Here is a 25,817-nt window from a genome sequence, read left to right as displayed (position 1 = left end):
ATATAACCCTAAATTCAGTTCAGGTCAAAATAATAAATGGTAGATGTTTCTAAATGTTTAAAATTACAGATAGGTTCATAAACAAAAATAACATTGCATTGGCAAACAGGAAAAAAAAGAGGTTCCACCCTTGGTGCATCTAGTCTAAAACATAATGTGTAATGAAATTCATTCAAAGCAAGTTAAACTCAATATGTAGAAATGTTTATATTGAGAAGAGTCAAACTGTGTCAATCCAGTTCAACTGTTTTCAATCAATGCAAGATCTTTTAGTCATGGTTTTCATACTGCACGTATTTGCATGAGATTTACAAAGACAAGAACAATGAATATCAAGCCTTCTTCCCAATAAGGACAAGTCAACTTACTTTACAAGATACTTGATTGGTTGTATCCTGGTACGTTCCACTTGCACATCGCCGAGGTTCTTTTGAACCCAAAGGACAGAAATGTCCAAGAGTGCACTCAAGACCGTTGGGATTTGACACGTTTTGTCCAGGGGGACAGTAGTAACCTGCGTCACATTTATTTGTTGGGTTTTTGTTACCAAACCCTTCACAGTAATCTCCACTAGTGCAGTCAGCACAGTCTGGCAGCTGTCCATTGCGAGTCGTATTTGAATAAGTCCCTGGGGGGCAGGGTGTGGGAGAAGCACTCCCAGATGGACAGTAGGAGCCGGCCGGACATTCATCTCCAGTAATACCATCTGTGGGTCTGTCAGTATTGGAGCCATTATGACAAAAGAATCCAGCAGCACAATCTGCTGATGGCGCTGCAAGTGCTTCACTTCCACAATACTTTCTTGCAGGGCATGTAAGTGGTTGAGAGCTCCCTTTTGGACAGTAGGTTCCCCTGAGGCACTTTCCTCCATTGGTTACTGGTCTTGCTGCTGTTGTCTCTCCACTGCAGTAATATCCAGGATCACACTGATCCGTCACATTGGACTGACCTTCAATATAAACACCACATCGATCAGCACAGAGCTGGTGCATGTATAACAGGTACGTTTTAATTAAAAATAATTCATTGTGCACTTCCAGAAAAAAAAAAAAACACACCCACCCCAAGGAAGGTCACTGGAAATTCTTAGGGGGAGGGAGGTCATAAAAACCAAAATTTTACAAGCAAAATATAAAGCTTAACTGGAATTTCCTGAGGGGAGGGGGAGGGGGGGTGCAAAACGAAAATCCTTCTATGGGGGGAGTATACATATTTTCTGGCACTGCACATTGTCAGATGAATGCTTCGTCTTTGTCAAACACTCACAATATGTTGAAGGCTAATTTAGAAACACATAGTCACCCATTAAATGGCCTGATTTTATCCAATTTGACAAAGAACATAAGTAAGCAGATAAAAATCAGTTCTCTATAAAAATTTGTGGCAGTGTAACAGATTTTTTAATCAGGCTAACTTTCATCTTGCACTACACTAAAAGAGAAAGAAATCGGCCAATCAATTGTAATGTGTAAATTGGCCTATGCAACTGAACCTTATATTCGGGCCGATATATTGCCAGGTGTAAAAAAGCATTTATAGTTTACCTGTTTTCTCACAATAATAACCAGCAGTACACGCCACACAGTCACTTGCAGCAGATCTGCCCGTCAAGTTGTTGAATTTTCCTGCAGGGCATGCATTATCAAAAGCATAAGGTGTATTGAGTGGACAGTAGTACCCAGACGGACACTCGATGGGAGTTGAAGTGTTGCCACTACAATAAAAACCTGCCGGACAGTCCAGACACGTCGCTTGACCACTAGCGTTGGTATATGTTCCTGGAAGACAAGGTTGCGGCCAGGTTGACCCTTGGGGACAATGATACCCAGGAGGGCATATGTTGCCAACAGAGGAGGTTGGTCTCTTGGTTGGTGAGCCCTCAAGACAGTAAAACCCAGCATCACATTCACCCGTCACTGCGACTTGATGTCCAAGCTCGCAGTAATGACCAGCTGTGCACTGTGTACAATCAGTTTGTGAGGTTAATTTGCCGACATTACCGGGTGCAAAGGTTCCAGGTGGACAGGCTGTTTCGGCAGAGACGCCTTGCTCACAGTAATATCCTCCTTCAGGACATTCACCAAACCATCTTGGATTATTATCAGGGTCATCCGGGGGAGTTCTTGTCTTGGCTCCTTTCAGGCAGAAGTACCCTGCATCGCACAGGCCAGTTACAGCTTTCAAGGCTGCAGTCTCACAGTAGCGCCCAGCTAGACAGAATGAGCATTCACTTTCTGTTCTAAGCCCAGTTCTATTGCCAAATGTTCCAATGGGACAAGGTTTCTTTTGTCCATTGTTATCTGATCCCACCAGGCAGTAATAACCCTGAGGACAGGGTGGTGGGTTGATTGTTCCTAAAATACATTCCGTGCCAGCAGGACACACATCACAAGTTTCTTTGCCTTCGACAGCTGCATGAAAACCTGGCAAAGGAATTAACAAAATGGACTTCTGTCAGCACATTTCCAGTTTTGGAATAAATGTGATGGTATATTTTAAGCCTGATAATAAATGAGAATGATGTATTATTCAGTCACTGATACTGATACAGGCATACTGAGAAATGTTTAATGGCCTTAGCTCCCTATAAAGGGTTAAATTCCATCCACTTAAATGACATGTAAGTGAATGGAATAGTACATTGTACAATGGGTTCCACAACATAATTATACATTTACAAGAAATATTGCTGGTGAAGTGTTTATAACTTTTGACCTTGTTTAAACACAGAACTTTTAGAAGGACAAGGAAAAACGCTAAAAATATTGAGTAATTGGGGGGAGGGGGGAATTAAGAAAAGTCTCAGCAGGTTTATTAAATCAACCTAGCAAGCTCTTTTGAACAGTACACCCTTAAAATGAGCCTTGAGTATTTGACATGTGCTCTGTTGAAATTTCAGCTGATGATAAGATCTCTTTCAAAAAACTCATTAATAATTCATAAGCCCATTGGCCTATCAAATGGTTGATAAAAAATCACGTGCAGTGGTTTTAAAACCTGCTAAAACCTCCTCCTTATTAGTACGTATGCAGTGTTTCATGTTTTTCTCGTATGCTAATTTCCAACATTCACAAAAGCATCATTGTTATGGACTCTCTTGACACATGCTTTTCCAGGAATGTTTTTGAAGCTGTTCAAAAAACTCGCATCACATGTTTTATCGGGTCTAAAACCACTCAGCTGTGCAAAAATCTTAGCGAGATCCCTTCAAGTAATAAAAGAGTCCTTTACCTGGACCGCATTCTTCTGGCTGTTTTCCTGCCGCACAAAAGTGTCCCCTAGGGCAGATTCCTCCCGTGGAGTCATTGTTAGGCTTTGGTATTCTAGCTCCACGTAAACAATGATAACCCGGAGCACAGATACCAGCAACTGCCGTCCTTCCTGTACCATTGCAGTAATTGCCGAGATCACACTGGGTACAATCACTTTCAGCCTTACCACCAGTTACTGGACTGTAGAAGAACATTAGAGAATTCCAGTGAGCTGTGATCTGCATTATGCATAATAACTGCAGTTTGTTATTTAAGTAATGTTCATTGTAATCTTCACATAAACACCCTTGCTCACTTTCAGATCCATATAATTATTCACATGATTATTTTTAAGAAAAGTTCCAGGTTCAACCCTGACCACTAGCTGGACTTGCCTCTTGGTAGAATAACTCTTACTAACTCTTTGGTCACACTTGTTTAAACAAGTGCAAAGATGCATCCAAACCAATCGTTTGACACTTAACCTAACCTAGCTAACTGTTTTGTGGCATTTCTCTACATCATGGTCTACGTTTCCCTACATCATCACCTAACATGGCCTTAGTGGCAAAGCAAAAACAAGAAACACTTACCGGTATGTGCCTCGTTTGCAAGCTACTTCATGGGTAACTCCTGCAGGGCAGTAATGCCCAGCAGTACACAATCTGCCCCATTCCAAAACACCCACCTCAAAGGTTGGGGTTGGTCTTGTTGCATTGAACCAGCAGATGTAACCTGCATCACAGTCCCCTAGTGAACAAGAGAAACAATGCATTGACCAGATGTTGTTGTCATTGTAATTATTAATAATTATTCTTTTTGCACCCTGTTTTATGTCCTGTAGGGCCTTGTCCGACCTATGTTACTTTATTAACAGCATTCTGTGAAATATATCAGCTGATCCAAAGAGATTGATCTTTTGAAATTCTCCATATGCAGCTAAAAATAGCTGATTTCCACATTTTTTCAAGAATTTAAGACTAGATGTATGGACCCTGTATTTAGAACAGGGAACAGAAAGTTTTTAACCCTTTAACTCTAATATCAAAGAACAAATTCTTCTATCTTGTTCCCAAACTTTACTTATACAAGCTGGGGAGAAGTTATCAAAATATCAAGAAAATTCACCTTGGGTGATCATATCCTTAATTCTCATGACCTTGGGGGTTGAATAAGCATTGAAATTACCAGGAGAAATTTGATGCTGATCAAAAGAGTTACAGTAAACAATTGAACGTAAGAGAAGTGGCTAAGCTACGTAATACTCAAACAGGACCCACCAAACCACAAAATAGATGGTGGTCTCACCCTGCACCCCCCCCCCCTTCCCTCAACTTCCTCAAACTCAAAAGATGGTGCCTTTACTGCATATCCACCCCTCTATTCAGCAGTAATCAAAATGGGATTCAAACCTCACTTTTCTTGTTTATCAAGCAATGCTCAACCCTTGCTAGCTGAATATTTCTGTGTCAACTCAAGTTTTACAGCCAATAATTTTTTTTCCTGTACTTAAACTTGTTATGACCAGTTCCCTTTGATCAATCCAAATACCTGTAGGAACAGCTTGTGCAGTTGGATTACAGAACTTTCCAGCAGGGCATCCTAAGCAGCTTGAGTTGTAAACCTGTTTTGTGTGATTGTTAAATGTCCCTGCAGGGCAAGCAAACTGTCTGTCTGAACCGGGAGGGCAGTAATACCCTCTCTCGCATTCAAGCTGATGGGTCATGTTCTTTGTAGGACAATAATACCCTCCATCACAAGGCCGGCAACTACTCTGTCTGTCATGGGGTTGATAGGTTCCTGGTAAACATGGCTGTGGCTCTGAAGATCCCAATCGAGTAAAATGACCAGCCGGGGTAGCGGTGAGATTGGGAGATGTGGATCCCTCTGGACAATAATACCCAGCATAGCACGGCCCTTCTGGTGCTGTCAGCTGCTTCCTTGAGCAGTAGTAACCAGGATCACATGGCTTGCAATCCTGGTCACTTGTTCCACCAGTACTCTTACTGTACGTCCCAGGAGAGCAGGAATCAAATTCAAAAGAACCTGTAACACAGAATGTCCCTTCAGGACATGGTCTGCCTGTGATACCATCATTTGGTGTTCCTGTGTATGCTCCGCGTATGCAGATATAACCAGGGTCACACTGAGCTCGAGGAATAGACAGACCTTGCGCATCACAGTACCTTTTGAGAAACAACATGACATCACTTAGCTTCACTTCTTATGTGCAAGCTCATTCAGAAAAAAAGGTGTTAAATAAAGACATGGATTTTCTGTTGTTTCAGAAAATTATCATACCCCTTCTACAGAATGTTTATTGGTTAGGACTTGCCATTCCACTAAAAATTGCACTGCAAGCTGATCTGTGAGATTTGGGTGTGGTTATTTTAAGGAGAAAAAAATCGCTGTGCATTTTCATTTTACATGTAAATTTGGTACATTTCTTTGTTGTCCTGTGTAAACTAAGAACGTTAAAAAACTATCAAATGCAAGGTTTTGTGAAAAATATGAACACACGAGAGTTAGTTTTCCATACTCTTTCCTGACTTGAGTGCCACGCCTACCAATTTGGTTCCTGGGTAGTTTGCCGTTTTAGAAGAAGTTAAATGAGTTGAAATAATCAATAAGTAGTGCAAATGAAGTGTTATATTTTCAAGTGATATTTTCGTTGGTGTTGCTGTCGTCACTTCTTAAGTTCACTAATTACTGGCCTGGGCAGGAGATTGTCATAATTTATTTTAACATGTTAAGGTAGAGTTACTCACCATCCAGGTGTGCACTGTGTACAGTTCTCAAGATAATAGGCTCCACTGCCATTATTGAATGTTCCAATTGGGCATGGCTGAGGATCACCAGACCCAGGAGGACAGTAATGGCCAGTGATACAAATCGTCGGCGTCTCAGACCCAGTTGGGCAGTAGTTTCCAATGATGCACTCTTTGCAATCCTCCACAAACCTTCCCCCCGTCTCATTCAGGAAGGTTCCTTTGGGACAGGGAACCTGCTTAGGGCCATAGGAACCAATACGTAGGCTTGAGACACCATCTGTAATGTTGGTTGGACAGTAGAAGCCAGGACTGCAGTCGCCAGTCTCAACGATGGATTTTTCTTGGCAGTATTTTCCAGCAGTGCACATGGAACAGTCGTACACACTTTTACCATTATTGTTTGGATTAAATGTTCCAACAGGGCATGGAATCTCTCTAGGCGTACCTACAAAATTGACGGCAACAGTGAAACTCCAACATGAATGTTAGTTACTTAAATTGTCAGCTAAAGTATCTGGGCAGATCAAACTGTATTAGTTGACACCAAATATGCTCTTAAAATAGCACAAAACGACACGGGAACATAGGAGACAGCATTTTAAATGCTTTGCTTTAATGTTCTCATTGGGTACTCCTGCCCCCAATAAATAAACTAGTTATTGTTTGTAAATAAACTAGCTATTGTTTGTAAATAAACTAGCTATTGTTTGTAAATAAACTAGTTATTGTTTGTAAATAAACTAGCTATTGTTTGTAAATAAACTAGTTATTGTTTGTAAATAAACTAGTTATTGTTTGTAAATAAACTAGCTATTGTTTGTAAATGAACTAGTTATTGTTTGTAAATAAACTAGTTATTGTCTGTAAATAAACTAGTTATTGTTTGTAAATAAACTAGTTGTTTGTAAATAAACTAGTTATTGTTTGTAAATAAACTAGCTATTGTTTGTAAATAAACTAGTTAATTTAACTATAAAAGTTAACGTTGTTTATGAATATCTTAGAGCTTTTTAAGTCAGTATCTCATTAGTTTTTTCACAATTGTATATAAGCACATATTTTACTTCTCATTTTGAACTTGAAAATGACCGTCGGACGGTCGAAACGTCGTTCTCTTTTAATGTTAACTTTTATAGTTAAATCAATTTTGAAAAACTAGTTATTGTTTGTAAATAAACAAGCTATTGTTTGTAAATAAACTATTTATTGTTTGTAAATAAACTAGCTATTGTTTGTAAATAAACTAGTTATTGTTTGTAAATAAACTAGCTATTGTTTGTAAATAAACTAGTTATTGTTTGTAAATAAACTAGCTATTGTTTGTAAATAAACTAGTTATTGTTTGTAAATAAACTAGCTATTGTTTGTAAATAAACTAACTATTGTTTGTAAATAAACTAGTTATTGTTTGTAAATAAACTAGCTATTGTTTGTAAATAAACTAGCTATTCCACTGCCACAAACTAATTATCTTCATAATAGTTTTAACTATAATGGTGTTGTTCTTTGGAATACTCCCTCAGAATGTGAGGCAAGCAGGATCTCTGGTGAATTTAAGAGACTTTAAGATAATTACTACATTAATAATTAAAGGTACGGCATTCATGGAAAACAGGTATTTTGTTAGTAAATAATTAGAGCAGTTTTCAGTTGAGTGTCGAAAGTAATTTCGCCTTTGCTTTGGTTTTGCTTTACTAGACGCTACGATTGGTTGGCAAAATTTGCCTTATTTTCTCAACCAATGGGAAGCCAAACCAAAACCAATCTGCTTGGTCGCATACATTTTCCTGCGCTTGACGCAGGTTACATGTATTTGCTTCGAGTTCTGATTTTCTGATTGTGCTGTTTACATCTGTTGTGATTGGCCAGAGAAATAACTTTATTTGGTTCTGGTTTTACAACACTCAATTGAAAACCACTCTAACATAATATGTAATAAAAGCAATAATTATATTTTTAGGATTGTATTGTATATTTTGTCTCAAACCTGAGTGAATTTGACTATGGGCGGTGGTGGTGGTACTACTACTACTACTACTACTATTACTACTACTGCTGCTGCTGCTGCTGCTTTCTGCACATGGGGCTAAAATAGACATGCACAATACAATACAAACCTTCTGGGCAGTAGTATGCTTTGCTGCAATCAGTAGCTTCACTGACATCACTGAGCCCAGCTCTACAGTACTTTCCAGCCGGACAAAGCTTGGTAGTATTCATAGCTGTTTCTGTTGTGGTTTCATTGTCGCAGTATCGGCCAGCTAAGCATGTCTGACATACTGACTGCCCTGGATCGGTGTACTTTCCCTTCCCGCAGGGGTATGGCAGAACAGTACCATTAAGACAGAAGTGCCCAGCAAGGCAGGCCAGACAGGCTCCTTTATATCCAGCAGGGCTCCCAACAACTTCACCACTAGATGAGTTGTGACCATTGGGCATGTACGTTCCTAAAAAAAAAATAATTATGTACCGTGTTGCTCAAATGTAGAAGTCTTAAAAGTCTTTATTAAATCAGTCACAACATACGCGTGACTTTACAATCAATAACCAATCATATCCAGAGGGTGAGATTGGACGTCAGCATATACAAAGCGCCTCTGGCTGCCGCCTCCATATGTGATCTAGCCTCACCCTCCCAGACCAATGCACACAAAGACCAGACCACAACACCAGGAACTATGTCCCCTACACTTTACGAACAGTGAGATGAGTGGGTTCTTTAACGTCCCACAAAATTATTACGATCAAGGGTTGTGAGACGGGACCTACAGATGTCATTACAAAGGCAGCACTTTCTCCTCAGTCATTTAAAGACCCTGAGTGGTGGTCCGGCCGGGGTTTGAACCCACGACCTCCCGCACGGTCTAAATGTAAGTTGACTCGATCCTTGAAACTCGATTCTTGCATCTCGAACCTCTCGACGTTCAAGTTTCATGACACGGGATTCAAGGATCTGGGATCCAGAATCAAGAACCAAGGAGTTGTTAAATCTGCAAACTCAAAAATAAGTTTGAGAAAATGATTTATTCCTTGAAGAAACAACAAGACAGTCAAAGAACGTACATTCTGGAGAACACTTAACAACAGGTTGTCAAATCTGCAAGAGATTATATACTAGAAGCTTTGCTGTACAATAGGTAACTTCCAATTCTTTTTGAATACCAAACACTTTTTCGCTAGCATTTAAGTTAAGCATGCTAATTATTTTTCAAATGAAAATTCTTTCACCAGCTGTCTGTATTTTCATAGCGCAGCTCCACTTACCTATAGGGCATGGCACAGGCTGCACAGTCGCTTTCTCACAGAAATGTCCTTGAGTGCAGTTAAGACACTGGTCTTCACTTGACCTTCCAAATTCTGGATTATAAGTGCCATTGGGGCATGGAAACTGTTCAGCCACTCGAGTGCCGCTTGGACAGTAATAACCAGGTGGACAGTCACCTCTAGGTGCTGCCTCTCCACCTGGACAATACTTCCCTGCGTCACAGGTGTCGCACTGCGATGCATTAAACAAGTCTGTTCTACTTGAGTACGTTCCAGGAAGACACGGGAATTTGGTTGCTGAGCCAGTGCCTGTTCAGTCATGAAGATGGAAGCAAAAGAAGAATATACAACAATTACAGATGGAAAAAAAATGATGAAAATTGACGAAAGAAAATAAATGGCGAGAAAACCTGAAAGAAACCACGAGGCTTATAAAGTCAGGCTTCCTCACTTTTAAAAAATAGCTATCTTATATTAGAATTACAATATGGACTTATGATAATTAACTTTGACCGCGCACACGCACACACACACGCACACACATATTAAGTAAGTTAGTTAAGAAATACAGCCTTGCAGAAGTTAATACCTAGAGAGAAGAAAATCTTTAAGCTTTCTTTTAAAAGAAGCGGAGGAGGGAGAACTAGTTATGTCAGAATTTAGCGAATTATAAAAGTTTGGACCTTGAAAGTAAATTGGAAACTTCCTGGTGTTCGCTCTGCACAGTGGCAAGCGGAAGGACTGAGCATTCCTAGTATTATAATTATATAAAATAACATATATTATATAAATTATATAAAATAACATATAACATATATACATGTTCATATAAAATAACAGCCGCAGTATCAGTGTTGTAAGAAAATTCTAAAGTATACGCTTTGCCTTTTGAAAGCATCTGGCTGGCTAAACAAAGAAAATGCAATGCTATGTAAAGAAGACTATTCTGAGTAGAGATATAATAGAATGCTTTTGACATACTTTACATACATGTAAAGCTTACATTGTAAAGCACTTAGGACAACTAATGATTTTTGCGCTATAAAAACCAATGTTAGTATTATTATTATACTCATAATTGCTGGAGATATTGAATGCAATGTTCCAGATGGTTTTTACTTTTAAGTCTGCGAAATGAAAGCTACTGATTCAGTACTTTCCTGCAGTGCTGTTTATCGTGGTTCTAACTTTTGAGTCCATGGATGAAATCATTAAAGTGTAACCATTTAAATGAAAGCTACTGAGCAGTACTTTCCTGTGGTGCTGTTTATTATGCTGTACAAGGTGGTTCTAACTTTTGAGTCCATGGATGAAATCATTAAGTGCAACCATTCAAATGAAAGCTACTGAGCAGTACTTTCCTGTGGTGCTGTTTATTATGCTGTACAAGGTGGTTCTAAGTTTTGAGTCCATGGATGAAATCATTAAGTGCAACCATTCAAATGAAAGCTGCTGCACAGTACTTTCCTACGCTACTGTTTATTATGTTGTACAACATGCAGGTTCTAACTTCTGAATTTGTGGGGAAGTCTTGAAGTACAGATATACAAAATAATGATTGAATGATGTTCACTGGTCAGCGCCTCATAATCAATAAACAACTCACCTAGAGGACAGTAGTGTCCAGGGCGACAATCCACCCAAGTGTTGTTGTTGTTTATGCCAGTACCCCAGCCACATATCTTCCCTTGAGGACAGATTATACACTCATCTGGGAGAGTCAGACCTGCTTTGTCCCCATAAGTTCCAGGAGGACATGGGAACTGGTGCCCAGCTATTGTGCCGTTTGGACAATAATATCCCTCGTAACAGATCTCAGTTGCATTGACCTGCCCTGCCTGAGGGCAGAAGTAACCTGCCGTGCATGGGATGCAGTTCAATAAGTGACCGACATTCCAGTGAGGATTATATGTACCTGGCGGGCAAGGAATTGGTGAAATTGTTGGTTCAGTAAGCGAACCATCTGGACAATATGACCCAGGAGGGCAAGCCTTACACTCGGTGTAATTCTTAAGTCCAAACACATCGTTATAAGTTCCAGCGTGACAAGCAAACTGCGTTCTTGAGCCAGTGCCACTAGGACAGTAATAACCTGGTGGACAGTCAGTTGGTTGACTGGAACCAGCAACGCAGTAATCACCAGCACTACAAGGTAAGCAAGCCAGAGCACGGGATGACTGGTTGACATTAGGGTTGTATGTGCCCGCAGGGCAAGGGAACTGATTTTGAAATTTAGTTCCCAGGGGACAGTAATGTCCTGTTGGACAGACATGTGGTTTGTAGTCAACTGTGCCACTGTCCTGACAGAAGTAGCCCAATGGACACGCCTTGCAGGCTTCCTGCGATTGTGAACCATTAAAAGGGTTATAAGTTCCCGGTGGGCAGGGGAAAAGCGTCCGTCCATCACACCATCCACCCTCAGGGCACACATCTGAAAAAGAGGTGGGATGATTTAGAGTCAGAAAATATCACATGAAATTTAACAGTGACGATGACTATTCTATAAGAGAATCTGGATGTATGCAGCATGCTTAGGAAAAGCCAACAACACAAACAAGTATTGTTTTACATGAATCAAAGCTACAACTTCCTAAAGATTATTACAGATGACATGTACAATGTTAATGGAATTGAATCAATCATGTGATAAGCACAGGCAATGGCAACCTGGGTTGTATGCTTGCTTCAGAAGTCACACATGACAGTTGTAAACAAAAGTCACACTACATGTATCTAAATCAGCCTTCAGGACAGTGCCTCGTAATGCTGACTCAGAGGTAGTTTTGCGTGGTTTATGAATATGTGGGAAGAGCAAATATATATATATATTAGTATGGGCTATTGGAATCCAAAAACAAAAATGGGGGAGGGGGAGTAGGTAACCATACATGTATAATCAAGCAATAGTAATAATTACCTAAAAAGCCTTAAAATGCAGAACAATGCATGGTGTTTTCTTATCGCTGAAAAATGCACAGTTACCTCCAATTTTCTTTTTGGATTGCAACATATCTTGCTAAGATCTGCTTTTGCCAGATAGTAAAGAACCATGCAATTTAAACATCTTTGTTTCAGTAGGCACCACCCTTAAGAAATCCAAATTTCTAGAACCATCTTGAGTGCACAGAACATAATTATGGACAGGAACACCATCCTAAAAACATGCACGTTGAAGCCAGCTTATTAAATTCACCTTCAGGTGGGCTGTCTGTGGTTGATCCTTCCTTGCATCTATATCCTCTCTTACAAGGTAAACACTGAATCCATCCTATGCTAGAATAATATCCTGGAGGACAGGGCTCAGGAGCTAAAATACAAAAATAACCAAACCATTACTCCAGTCTTATCCACCCTGCCTTCAATGATATTTTTAACTGTCACTGAAAACAACTTGTTCCAGAATTCTAACGCCAAATTGAGCTCCTGTTGGCAGATCAGAGGTTAAGACACATACATGTAAGCACAGTTCAGTAATCCAATTTTTACCACTATCGACCTTGCTTCCTTTTTTAATTTTTATTTTTTTATTTAAATGACATGATAAAGTACCTTGGTAAAACTTGACTTGGCACTCCAATTTTTACAATTTTACCTTAAATAACAATTTTAACACACCAAAGCATTACATTAATTCCCTTACATGCTGGATCAGCGCACTGCTTGCCAGCCTCACACAGCTTGCAATCAGCTGCATTCCTTTCACTGAAATATCCAGATGGACAAATAGTAGGCCCTTCAGTAATCGAGGGACATTTGCTGCCTGGGAGACAGATGGTACACTTAATCTGAGCCCCTAAAGAATAGGTTCCATTTGGACAAAGGTTCCTATAAAGAAATAAATAAAGAGATATAAAATATATTCCAGGTAACATTCCGATTATTCTGCTGAGTACTATGAATAACGTTTTGTAAAACAGAATTTTGGCAGCTACATTCACAAGCTCACCCTTCCTGACAGAAGAGAGGCACCTGCTTAATACTCACTTTACCACCTTATACTGTATACATGCAGAGAAGATGGAGAGACCAAAACGTAAACAAAGTTCAGCTAATGCAGACTTTTGTGGTTGTTTATACTTGACATATAATTTTGTGACCTTTACTTTTAATAAATAGTGAAGCTGTGAGGAGAAATTATTAAAGTGCTGATCACCATTGAAGATTGAAGGGTTACATGCCTGTAATACTGGGTTTATATCAGTTAACCATTTAACCCCTAATATCAAAGAACAAATTCTCCTATCTTGTCCTCATACTTTTCTTATAAAAGTACTGGGGAGAAGTTATTAAAATATGAAGAAAATTCACCTTGGGTGATCATAAACATAATTCTCATGAATAAGCATTGATATTATGAGGAGAAATTTGATGCTTATCACTGTAAAATACCTGACAGCTTGATCTTGAAATGGGCACTCGTATCCAGGGGGGCACAATTCACAAGATGACGCATTACCAATGGAATAATAGCCCAGTTCACAAGGAAGCTCCTCCTTCTTGTCAGTGTATGGACAGTAGCTGAAAGCAAAATGTTTTAGAGAAGCAATGAAATGTTTGTGTGGAAGGTTAACCTCTTACACACTTGGTTCTCCATAACTATAGCCGACAATCGCTGCATTTCATAGCAAAAGAGACTAGAGGTAAATTAACTTTAAGGTGGAAGTGAGGAACTGTACAAATGTGGACACTTTACTTTCAAGACGAAGTTTCCTTCCCTAGGGCCAAAACAATGAGTCAAATCACGTAGGACATACCCTGCCAGCAATGGTTTCTTTCTGGTAAGTCTTTTAGCATCTACGAAGTTTTTCGCGTCTCTGGTATTTCGCGCTGTTGGCTTGTTTACTTCCCTAGGGAAGTAAACTAGCCGAGTATGCAAAACACTAGAGATGCGAATGACTTCCTACATGCCAAAAGACTTACCAGAAAGAAACCTCTGCTAGCAGGGTATGTGGGACAGAGCCAAAATGCATAGCGAGAAATCATGTGACATGACATGTACTGTAATGGAAACCCTATGCTCTCCTGGGAATGATAAGGAGTGATGATGATGATGATGATGATGATGATGGAAAATTGAATACTTACAATCCTGCACGGCATGCTGTACACTCTGTCTTCTTTTTAGTTGCATAAAATCCAGGTTCACACTTAATCATGTAATCTGTGGTAGTGTTAGGGCACGCAAAACCTTTAGGACAAGATGTGCAAGTTGTGGCACCCCCAATAGAATACTCGCCGTCTAAACATTTTTGGTTGCTGCTGCCATCTTTGCTAGGGCACTTGTATCCCGGAGGACATGCTTCACATTTATCTTTTCCACCCATGGAGAAATATCCAGGTTCACAAGCAAGTACAATGTCTTTGCTGTGGTTTTAGAGAAATTAACATTAATTTGATCAAGTTAGTTGTTTGCTTAATCAAGAGCATAACTTTCAAAGCTAAGGAGTTCATGGTAAGTCATTCAACATGGTGAGAATCCTTTCTCCTGTGAATAAAATCCTAAAGTGTGACCATTCAAATGAAAGCTACTGAGCAGTACTTTCCTGTGGTGCTGTTTGTTATGCTGTCTAAGGTGGTTCTACCTTTTGAGTTTGTGAATGAGATCATAAAGAGTGCACATTCAAATGAAAGCTACTAAGCAGTATTTTCCTGTGGTGCTGTTTATTATGCTCTATTACCTTGTGACAAGCTGAATACAACATTTACAATTTTTCATGTTGTATAGATTAGCATTCACATTGTACCAACTTACTCAGTGCTTGGGCAAAATTTTGCAGGTGGACATATTGTGCACTGTGCAGCACTACCAATAGAATACGTCCCTGGAGTGCATGCAACCTGTTTGGTAGAGTCTGATGTGTTTGGACAGGCAGAACCAGGAGGGCAAGGTGTACAGTCTGTTGCAGCCACATCACTGTACGTACCTGATTGAAATGAAATCAAACATGGAGGTTGTTACTCTGTCTATCGAAATAGGTTTTTCATAGTCAGGGTAATAGCTTTCTCTAGTCACGGACGTAGCCAGCATAAGGCAAGTTTATATATTGCTAGTTGAAAAATTATTCCCAAATAGGATTTACAATTGTATCCTGCAAGGTTAACTTTCATAAGATGTGTCAATCAAAATTAAAAGTAGGTGTCAACAAAAATTCATTCTTCAAATGTGGCTGGAAATTGTAGGAATGGAAACCAATTTGAATGGTGAGTTCTCAGACATCCAGACCCAGCCCTGTATGACTCCTTCTCTATGTTGGCTGTTTTCCCCCTCCATCTTTTCACCAATTTTAATTTGAGTACATTAAGAGTAAGTTTGAAGGTAACAGTTGCTCTATGAGTTGTTCTTTATTTACTGCTCTATTACAATGTACATTCCTGACTACTGTGAATCAAAAATATCCCCATACCTGTTGCGCATGCCACACGACTACCAGTTGCTGTTGGACATTTAAAACCAGGTTTGCATTGAATGCAGCTCTGAAAGTTCGTACCGTCTGCATAACTTCCCAGTGCACAAGGCTGAGGAAGGGACCCACTGTTTGCGCAGGCATAGCCTCTTGGGCAGTCATAGCATTCCGTTGCTCCACCAAGCGAGTACTGTCCTGCTACTGTACATGGAACTTCACCTTCTTGCGGTGTGCGGCAGAAAAACCCTGGCCGACATCTAATGCAGACGGTTCCATTGTTGCTAGGGATTTCTCCAGCGTTGCAGCTTACTGGCAGCTTGTAGCGTGATTCGCAGATTTGTCCTGTGCTTGCATTGGGACACTGTGCACAAGAAACCACTGAAAAATAATAATAAGTTGAGCTCCAAATAAATCAACAGGTATATTCTCCTTACTGTCCTCCATATTTCTTTTGTTACAAGTTGGGAGAATTTGTCTAAAAATCAAGGCATTTCATCTTTGGAGATTATTTCTTTCATTCTCCTGACTTAAATGTTTAATCAGCAGCATTGTAAGGGGAAATTTGATATTGGTCACCACTGGGGCTTAAAGGGTTAAGGGAAGATGTACAAACCACTTTCATTGATAATTAAATTTTGTTTAATAAAACAGTACAGTGGAACCTCCATTTTACAATATGGCAAGGGGAAAGGAAACTCACATTGTTAAATTGCAATACCGTTGTAAACCAACAACCGATTTATAAATAACTTTTGCAGGAACACAGAACATTGATCGTTAAAGTGGGAATATCATTAGATCGACAATCATAAAATGGGGGTTCCACTGTATGCCACTAAGTTCCAGTTTGTTATTTTACACAAAAGTTTTCTTTATGATTCACAAAGCCCTCTTTTACAACTTACTTGAATCAGTACTGTAGAAATATCCAAGTGCATCATCAAATGGACAAATCTGTGTTCTTTTGTTCTCTGGGCAACTGTAACCGGCTGGGCAAACCTTGCATTCTGTTGATAATGCTTCTGCATATGTGGCTGAAATGATGATCAAATATTAAAGTCATCAACGATTGATGAGCTTAGGAACTGGTGCTAAGAAGGAAGCTTGGGTCTTAAATGCAGAAGGGGAGATTGCAATGGAGGGAGCCATGGCATAAGCCATACGACAAAAGAAGAACTGTTGACTGAACATTAAAGATAATAAAGTGTTCCTATCATTTTTACTCACTAGTTTCAAAAGAAAATTTACTTAAAAAAATACCCTATCTAACCACTACACAATACAATGAAGATGATGTAATTAATCAAAATCATCCAGTTTCTTTTTCTTTTAACTTCTTTAGCCTTGCAAAATAACATTTTTAATTTTAAGTGATTATTATGGACAATAATGCTGATGCCACCATGACAGAGCTATACAAATATACACATAAAATAATTTACAAGATCCTAAAAGGCTAAGTTTGAAAATATGAAGAAAGCTAGACTCTCTAATTCAAACCTACTTTCACTGGTTCATTGCTTTTGTGAGTGGTCAGCTAACAAGGTTATTTTTCCCTTTCAATTAACTGTGAGCTACTATCAAGAGTTTGTTACCTCCTGTGCAAGCCACAGGTGCACCAGCTGGATCAGGACAAGCACTACCGGCTGGGCATGCTGTGCAATTTTCAAATCTTCCTCCTGAAGAGTACATTCCAGCAGGGCATGGAACTGGTGGGTTACTAAAAATGAAACAAATCATCTGCTGTGAGCATTGATGCCAAGTCTTAAATTTCCAGCAAAGAAATAATCATTGACAAACCTTGGATCAGGGCAGTAAAAACCTGCTGCACAGGGCGTACAAGATGTACGGCTTGGTGTACTTTGGTAACCTAAAAGAAAAGTGATAAATTGTTCACATTAAATTAATGTTATCACTCAATAAATCATAGCAGCAGGCACAAATGACTGTTGGTGAGACTACCTGTTTGAATGAATGAGCAAATGATTGACAACTGCTTGATTGGTTGATTAGATTGACTGATTGATTGATCAGTAATGGAATGACTGACTGACTGACTGACTGACTGGCAGATCGATTGATTGATTTGATTGATTAATTGATTGATTTGACTGACAGATTGATGGGGTAGTGATTGAATGACTGACTGACCGACTCACTTGTTGACTGACTGGCAAAATGATTGATTGATTTACTTACTGTCTGACTGACTGACTGACTGACAGTCTGATTGATTGATTGATTGATAGATAGATTGATTGAATGATTGATTGACTGACTGACCGATCCACTGGCAAAATGATTGATTGATTGATTTACTTATTGACTGACTGACTGACTGATTGATTGATTGACTGACAGACAAAATGATTGATTAATATTATTGTTTGATTGACTCATTGATTGAGTTCTTGTCTAACATGATTGACTGTCTAAGTCATTTATAAACTGGCTAAACAGCTTACTGGATGCTGAATGATTTCTAATTCTTACAAAATTGCACACTCACCTTGTGGACAGGGTTTACAGACATTTTCTCCCTGACCAGAGAAAGTTCCATAAGTACAGTTTACTGGCTCAAGTGCAGGACCAACACACTGTTTCCCTGCTGGACATGGAATACAGTTGGATGATCCTGCTCTGCTGTAATCTCCTGACTGGCAAGCCGTGCAATTAGACTGTCCGTATTTACTAAAGTAGCCAGCCGGACATGGCACGGATCGATCACCATTTGGACACTGCCGACCCGCTTCACAGATATTACATCCTTCCTGTAAGGTCTGGTTGGTGTACTGTCCATCGGGGCAGCTCTCTGGGGCAGACATTCCTTGCCGAGGGCACTTATGGCCTGCAGGACATGCCTGACAGGCTGTGGATCGAATAGGTGCAAATTGTCCCCGAGGACACACTGCTGGTGATGTGCCATTAGGACATTTGTACCCCTCAGGACAAATTGTACATGTTGCATTTCCTTCAGCACTGTAGAATCCTTCAGCGCAAGGAGTGGGTTTTGATGCAAGGTTCTCACACTGAGAACCTTCTGGACAGATGAGACATTTTATTTGTCCTGTGCCATTGCTGTAGTACCCCGTTTCACAAGGTTTTGGTGGTTGACCCTTATCAGGACAGTAAAAGCCTGGAGGACATTCCTAATAAAAAGGAAAAGCCTGTGTTAGCATTTTAACCCTTTTGTCAGAGTACAGGCCTGAAACCTTTAGGCATGACCATTCAAATGAAAACCACTGAGCAGTACTTTTCTGTGGTGCTGTTGAGTATGCTGTACGAGGCAGTTCTAGCTCTTGAGTCGGTGGATGAAATCCTAAAGTGTGACCATTCAAATAAAGCTACTGAGCAGTACTTTCCTGAGGTGCTGTTTATTTGCTATACAAGGTGGTTATAATATTTCAGTCTCTGGATAAAATCCTAAAGTGTGACCATTGAAATGAAAGCTACTGAGCAGTACTTGCCTGTGGTGCTGTTTATTATGTTGTACAAGGTGGTTCGAGCTTTTGACTCTGTGGGTGAAATCCTAAAGTGTGACCATTCAGATGAGAGCTACTGAGCAGTACTTTTGGCTGGTGCTGTTTATTATGTAGTATAAGCTGGTTGTAATACTTTAGTCAGTGGATGCAAATCCTAAAGTGTGATCATTCAAATGAAAGTTACTGGTGAGCCATGTGCTGTTGTGTTGTTTATTGCACTGTATATTTAGTGGTTCTAACTTTTGAGTCTGTGGATGAAATCTCAAAGAATGGCCATTCAATGAAAGATATTGAGTGATTCATTTTTGTGCTAATATTTGCTTAAATTCACCATTATGAAATTCTACAACAATTGTGAGTTTTACATGTTAGAGGATCAAAATCATTCTATTGCTGTAATAAAGGGAATAGCGGGAACATCACCTTGCAGGCTCCTATATCTGACTGTCCAGATTGATCATTGTAATAGCCTTCATTGCAAGGTTTAGAGCTGTTTCTTCCACCAGGACAGCTGTAGATTAAAATAAATATAACAGGTATCAGCTACAATAATTAATAATTGGAATTACAGGACTGCATGTGAATGACAATACAGTGTTTCTGTTGTGGTTCAATTTTAACCTTGGTTCAATTTTTAGTGTCCTTTGTTTTATACTCATTATCATACATTACTATTCACAAAAAGAAAGGAAAATAAAATTTAACCAAGGATAAAATTGAACCACAACATTTATTTGTTGCAATCATGATTATCCAACTTGTTTGTAATACAGCTGTGGTTTTTCTAGCTCAGAAAATGGCCCTTGGTGACAGTGGGTCTAACAGTAATAAAATAGCTATCCTTCTCTGTCTTATGGAATATCCCTTGATTTAAAATATCAGGAGATACTCCAAGAGATTCTGTACAGCGACTGTCAGTCTATCAGCTAGCTAACTCTGTTGACCTAGTTGACACTGAAAACAATGTTGCGTTTTATCAACTGAAATTATAACTTAGGTAAATCAGCCATCACAACTTTAAACATTATACAACAGATGTTCCAAGCCTTACGTCTTAGTCAGAGCATATGGGATACAACCTGACAAAGAACTCACGCTTGAAATGTCAGTTTTTTTTTCTTTATGGTGGTTAAATTGCCTAATTAACTCAGGGGATAAAACCAAATATTTGTTTTCAGTGCCCCCCACTAACCCAGCATCACAGTTTCTTCAGGAACTATCTGAAAGTTCAAGGCAAAATTTACAAAAACCCACCATCCAACATAAATTATTCTATGTTATACATCCATCTGTCTGTAAAAACTGTGTCAGTTTATGGGAACAGCGAAAATAGATCAAGTTATAAATGTCTCAGAATGATGTTTTTGAGAACCTGCCACAGCTATGGCAAGAGCTCAAGACTGAAGCATCATAATGCCACAACCTTGGTCCAAGGACAGCTGTTCGAAAACTACTGACTAAAAGCTTAGCATGACAGTTACTGGACCTGAACCCAAATTAATGTCAGGCTTCTGCAGAGTAGAAAGACAAAACTTTACTTCTAGCTGGTGGTTCAGCCCTGTGAGACTCAAACATTGTCCTATTGCTGCACAAACATCAAACTGATTTGCAATCACTTTGGTCCAGCTCAGGAGTACAGCTACAGTGTAGTATGGCGCTAAAGCCTGCCATACACTTGAGGAAATAGCTAAGCAAACTGCCTCACGAGGCGATTAGCTCAGCTGTTTCATCACATGTGGGGTTGAGTTTTCGTGAGTTTTTCACCTCGCGAGGCCATGAGGAAAATATCTGTCATGTTTGATATTTGAGATTTTGCCTCGCAAGGCAAAAATCTCGCAAAAACTCAACTGCACACTTGAGAAAACAGCTGAGCTGATTGCCTTGCATGGCCTGACAATGCCTCATGAGGCAGTTTGCTCAGCCCTTTCCTCAGTTGTGCAGCAGGCTTAATTTAATCTGAGGCCCTACTTACTGAGACTAATCTTTTCTTTCTACAAACAGCTGAAGAACCTAAATGTGTCCATCCCCCCAAAAAAGCTCGAATTTTACTCTTCACACAAAGAAGATTATTTCAGTTTTTGCAAATTCATTTTAAAAAATAATTTTCCCATAACACATTCATACTTTTCCACTTGAAATGGTCAACCATTTTGAATCACGGAACGACAAAAATAATTGAATCATGTTATCAAAATCTCTGTTTTCAGATGAATGTTTTAGTCATGTGAAAGGAAGCTTTACATGTAAACTAAAATAAACGTTAGATTTCCCTATCGTATCTTATATTGTAAATGTGTATGCTTGCGAAAAGTGGGATATGAACTTATTAACCACAAAGGCTCTTATACGTAATCGCAGATCCTATTTCACTCAAGATCTTTGCAATTCTCTGTTGAGTATTCATCCACAAATCATTGATTTGAATAGGAGAACATATTTCGAAAGAAAAAAATCACAAAACATCTGGGCTTATGTAACCCACTGTTTTACTTGCAATAAGCGTAAGTTAACGAAACCAACTTGTGCACTATCTGAATATGAGCTGTGTATGAAAAGTACTTGCTAATACAGAGGCCATTATCAAAACTATATACAGATTTATAACATCACGATACGTGACTTTTAAGAGCTGTCATAAAGAGTCTCCAGAATAGCCGGTAAATATGACTTACTAGTGACCGGGTGGGCATTCAAAACATCCAAACGTTGACTCGCTTTCATTTCTTACGAGAAATTGTCCAGGATTACAGCTAAGGCTCCCGCCACAAGTCGAACCACAAACTGAACAATCACATGGAACTGAAACGGGAAAAAAAGGTTTTTAAGCAGCTAAATCACACCATTTCCTATGATTTAAAAGTTCAGCTGTTTTATCGCGGCAAAGCACTTTTCAGCTGACTTTTTTGTGTGTAAATAAAAGCAAAACAACTTACTATTAGCACGGGCAATCTCCGACCCGCAGAGCAGTACGACCACCAAAATGATAAGCCACGAACGTAAATGAAAATTCCTAGAGGCCATAAAGTTTATAATATTTACAACTCCTTTGATGATTCTTTTAAACGCGGTGTGTTAAAGTCTTCATGCAAAACTCGACGTGTTTCAGCTCAGGTTGTCTTTGAGATGTCAAAGTGATTTCAAGAGCTCGACGCCGGGAAAACAAAGCTTCGTTCCAGAACGTGCTTTCACATAATTTGCCATCTTAATACGTTCATTTTGCGTCCTTGCACTATTCGTCGACTTCTTTATCCGTGGAATCTTTTTACGTTGAAAGAACGAACGTAAGAACCCAATAAAAAGTAAATTCCGAGTTCATAAAGTTAATTATGCAAAATTAAGCCCGAGGTCGTTCTCTCTGCATCAATTAGAGTAATTGCGTCAGGGTGTCATGGTAACGAACTTGTTTGGGTTGTAAACTACATTCCAAACTTCCTCAATGAACTTTCGTTTCACTTTCTACAAACAAACAGAGCACTAAATTTTTTTCAAGTGGCTATATCTTTCGCGGCTTTGAAGGATTTAAAATGCTATGGCTTTTTAGGATTCCGTTTCAGGGAAATTGCAAGGTTGCCCAGACCAGTGTCTTTGTTTCATTCCACGGTATCCAACTAAACTTATTCCGACACAAGAACAAAACAAATGTTCCACTCCATTTAATCTGTTCTTTTCAATTCTGTGTTTGCATAATGTCGCAAGAGAGGTAAAATTCCTTTCTTGTTAAATGCGTAAGGAAAACAACACATCGGTCCACGGAAACTAAAAAGACAATTTTCTTGCGCCATTAAATAAGAAGATCTAGAGACGTTTCCATGAAGTAAACCTTCAGATATCAGGTCTTTAAACACTCAGATCATTTACCAGACTAGCTGGAAATTTACACAAGGGTACAATATCAAGAAAATTGCTATCTTGTTCAGTTATTCAAAGGATGAAAAGATGACATATATGTAACTCAAATTGGTCCCAAAATTTGAGGACACTCGTGGTTACCGTTTGCTAAATCAACGCGGTTATGAACTAAAACAAGGAATACAATTTTTACCGACATCACACTGTTCTATATTCTTTCCTTTTAAAGTGTTTCAGTGATATTGCACAGTCATCGCTGTCGCGCCTCTAAGAAGGGGATTAGTACCGAAGATAGGAGCTCCCAGCCAATCAGAGCTGAGCAGAGGTACATCGAATCGTGAAGACTTTTTCCGTGTGAAATATGATTTGCGAGACTAGGGTGCATTTTTTTGAGAGAATCCAAAAACAGATTTGTGATCTCAGATCACTCGGATCATGGTGTATCAAAAACTCTGGACAAGGATTCTTCGGCTCCTTTGATGCACCATGATCCGAATGATCTGAGACCACAAATCCGTTAATTTGGATTCTCCCAAAAAAAAAAAAACGCACCTCTAGATGTGAGCTCGGCGTAATGTTTTATACATCCTCGCCGGGAGACCCAGGGGCAGTTAGTCGGGTGGAAGGGATTTTCGTGGGTGAAAGTTTACTGTAAGAACGGGAGAGCCCCTGGGTCTCCAAGGATGTGTTCCATATAGCCTGTCAACGGGCTCCCAAGTTGTTTGTAGCCGTGTAGGGCGAAGACAAAAATCGAGCCGGCTCGCCGATTTTTCTTTTCGCCCAAGACTCCAGTTAGGAGCCTGTTCAGACAAGATATGTTCCATGTGAAAGGATATTGATTCTTTAACTTTAATTCGTCATTGACATCGCGACTTTGCAGGCCTGATTACAACTGGAGCAGTATGCGCATAAAATGACCTTTTCATTTTCTCTTAGACATTACCCCTTTTGGACTACAGTTGAACCTCTTTATTACGGACATTAAGGGGATAGGAATAAGTGTCCGCATTGTAGAGGTGTCCGTTTTAGAGAGGTAGGCTTTATATGGATTTCGGTCTCTCAGGGACCAAGTGAACTGTCCGTAATAGAGAGGTGTCCGTATTTAAAGAGGTGTCCGTTAGGAGAGGTTCCACTGTACTTTTATCACTCAAAGTCACCAAGCGGAAGACCTGGCAGAGATGGTCTTTCGTGCACCTCTTTCTCTTTCTGCCGCAGCTGTGTACTGTTCTTTAGTCCTCTTGCTTCCTATGTAGAGTTCACGACGCCTTGTTGGACAATCAGGTGTCAGGCTTACGAAGGAGTTGATAGAGAGTCCAGTACTCTCCAGTGATGATTATAGCTTGTCCAAAGACCAATCATTTGCCATCTACAAGAACTGCTTTGGAGATCCCGGATGGATGTCACTTCCAGCGAATGAAGGGAAATTCAGCCAAGGACGGACATCATGAGAAAATGGACAACTCATACATTTATGTGAAATACGTGAAACCTTTCCTTACGGACACCTCTATAATACGGACACCTCTCTATTACGGACAGTTCACTTGGTCCCTGAGAGACCGAAATCCATATAAAGCCTACTTCTCTAAAACGGACATCTCTATAATACGGACACTTATTCCTCTCCCTTGGTGTCCGCAATAAAGAGGTTCGGCTGTATCGTGTAGATGAACTACGAAAGAAAGAATTGGTACATGTTTTACGAAGCTAATGTAAGGGTGTGTTTTGACTTTAATTTTAGAATACAGTTGTTATTTCCTTTCGATAGTTTTGATGGATATTTTCCAGATTGTTTGACATTTCCTGTTGTTCAAAGATTAGAGTAAACCGCTGTGCTGTGGACAGGTTTGCCTTGGCTTGGGCCTCCTCGAAGGTTGAAATCAAAGCAAAACACGTAAGGATTTTTTAAGCGTGATTGGTTTCTCTTTCTGTCTATTTTCTTAGAACAGTTGTGTTGTTCTTTCCTGTTAGTGTATTTTGGCGAAACCAATTCTTATCTCTGGTTGGGACCTTCTGGCCTTGGTTGAGTTACAGTCGTAAACATGTTTACAGCACATTGTAAAGTAAGGCGTGATTTCAGTCGGATACTGGTGGGAAAAGAACTGAGTAGTGTAGATGTAGTATTGTGAAGAATCGTCGACAAAGAACAAAGAAGAACTACTTAGATTCCTGGTGCCTCTCCACAGTGTCAAGCGAGTCTCCAACACATGGATGATCATCGCGGTAGAGTAGCTTAAGCAGTTGCAATAAAACCCTTTTTCTTTTTTTCAGCCGACTCTCTTAATTTAAAAGTGCGCATCCGTTCTCTAACAGTTTGCGCCACTTCGGTCTTAAAAATTGAATACTTTGTACCAGGCAGGTTTTAGTGTCGCTCCAAGCGACAAAAGATGCTGATTAAACCGGATTGGTGCGCAATACAAAGTTTTTTTTTTCCTGGCCACATCGTAAAGGATATTTTTTTTATACGAATCTACACAGAAATCACTCCGGTGAAGAGATCAAGTGACGGAGAATTACTCCACTTTAAAATCCAAGTCTAGATCAGATGGACCGTGTGTCGCAAGGAGCGAGGTCGAAGACGTGTTACCCTTGTTCCAAAGGTTAAGTAGCGATGACGTACGAAAAAATGTCTTGTTGGTCAATATTTAGCCTGCGCGTGGACTCCTGTTTCCTGTGAGTGGAAGGAAGAGTGTTTTCATTACGCTCAAAGGAAATTGGAGACGTCTGCACACAGGCTAGTCATATATAGTAAGGTTAACTGAGGAGCTTTTCTCTATCAAAACAAATTCAACGGGT

At 39.6% G+C, this 25,817-nt stretch overlaps 1 protein-coding gene across 1 annotated transcript in view; it reads right to left on the bottom strand.

Annotated features, from left to right (window-relative positions):
* LOC146452032 (uncharacterized) overlaps window positions 1–22,497 on the bottom strand; it is a 73,884-nt gene extending 51,387 nt beyond the window's left edge. Inside the window, exons 1-22 of the mRNA XM_085098369.1 lie at window positions 22,106–22,497; window positions 21,845–21,971; window positions 19,596–19,683; window positions 18,200–18,839; window positions 17,491–17,560; window positions 17,286–17,410; window positions 16,596–16,724; window positions 15,691–16,068; window positions 15,039–15,210; window positions 14,372–14,650; window positions 13,676–13,804; window positions 12,927–13,111; window positions 12,480–12,593; window positions 10,893–11,717; window positions 9,287–9,595; window positions 8,140–8,469; window positions 6,020–6,467; window positions 4,803–5,437; window positions 3,845–4,001; window positions 3,232–3,452; window positions 1,545–2,423; window positions 369–949 (exon numbers count right to left, since the gene is read on the bottom strand). Coding sequence (XP_084954495.1) covers window positions 369–949; window positions 1,545–2,423; window positions 3,232–3,452; window positions 3,845–4,001; window positions 4,803–5,437; window positions 6,020–6,467; window positions 8,140–8,469; window positions 9,287–9,595; window positions 10,893–11,717; window positions 12,480–12,593; window positions 12,927–13,111; window positions 13,676–13,804; window positions 14,372–14,650; window positions 15,039–15,210; window positions 15,691–16,068; window positions 16,596–16,724; window positions 17,286–17,410; window positions 17,491–17,560; window positions 18,200–18,839; window positions 19,596–19,683; window positions 21,845–21,971; window positions 22,106–22,193 — 6,909 coding nt within the window. The 5' untranslated portion in view covers window positions 22,194–22,497. The remainder of the gene's footprint in view (window positions 1–368; window positions 950–1,544; window positions 2,424–3,231; window positions 3,453–3,844; window positions 4,002–4,802; window positions 5,438–6,019; window positions 6,468–8,139; window positions 8,470–9,286; window positions 9,596–10,892; window positions 11,718–12,479; window positions 12,594–12,926; window positions 13,112–13,675; window positions 13,805–14,371; window positions 14,651–15,038; window positions 15,211–15,690; window positions 16,069–16,595; window positions 16,725–17,285; window positions 17,411–17,490; window positions 17,561–18,199; window positions 18,840–19,595; window positions 19,684–21,844; window positions 21,972–22,105) is intronic.
* Window positions 22,498–25,817: the final 3,320 nt, after the last annotated feature.

Source organism: Pavona decussata, unplaced genomic scaffold (genome assembly GCF_977016875.1).
Source record: "Pavona decussata unplaced genomic scaffold, jaPavDecu1.1 SCAFFOLD_381, whole genome shotgun sequence".
In the NCBI taxonomy this organism is placed as follows: Eukaryota; Metazoa; Cnidaria; class Anthozoa; order Scleractinia; family Agariciidae; genus Pavona; species Pavona decussata.
The sequence above is the reverse complement of the archived record's forward strand: the minus strand, read 5'-3'. Positions and strand labels throughout refer to the sequence as shown.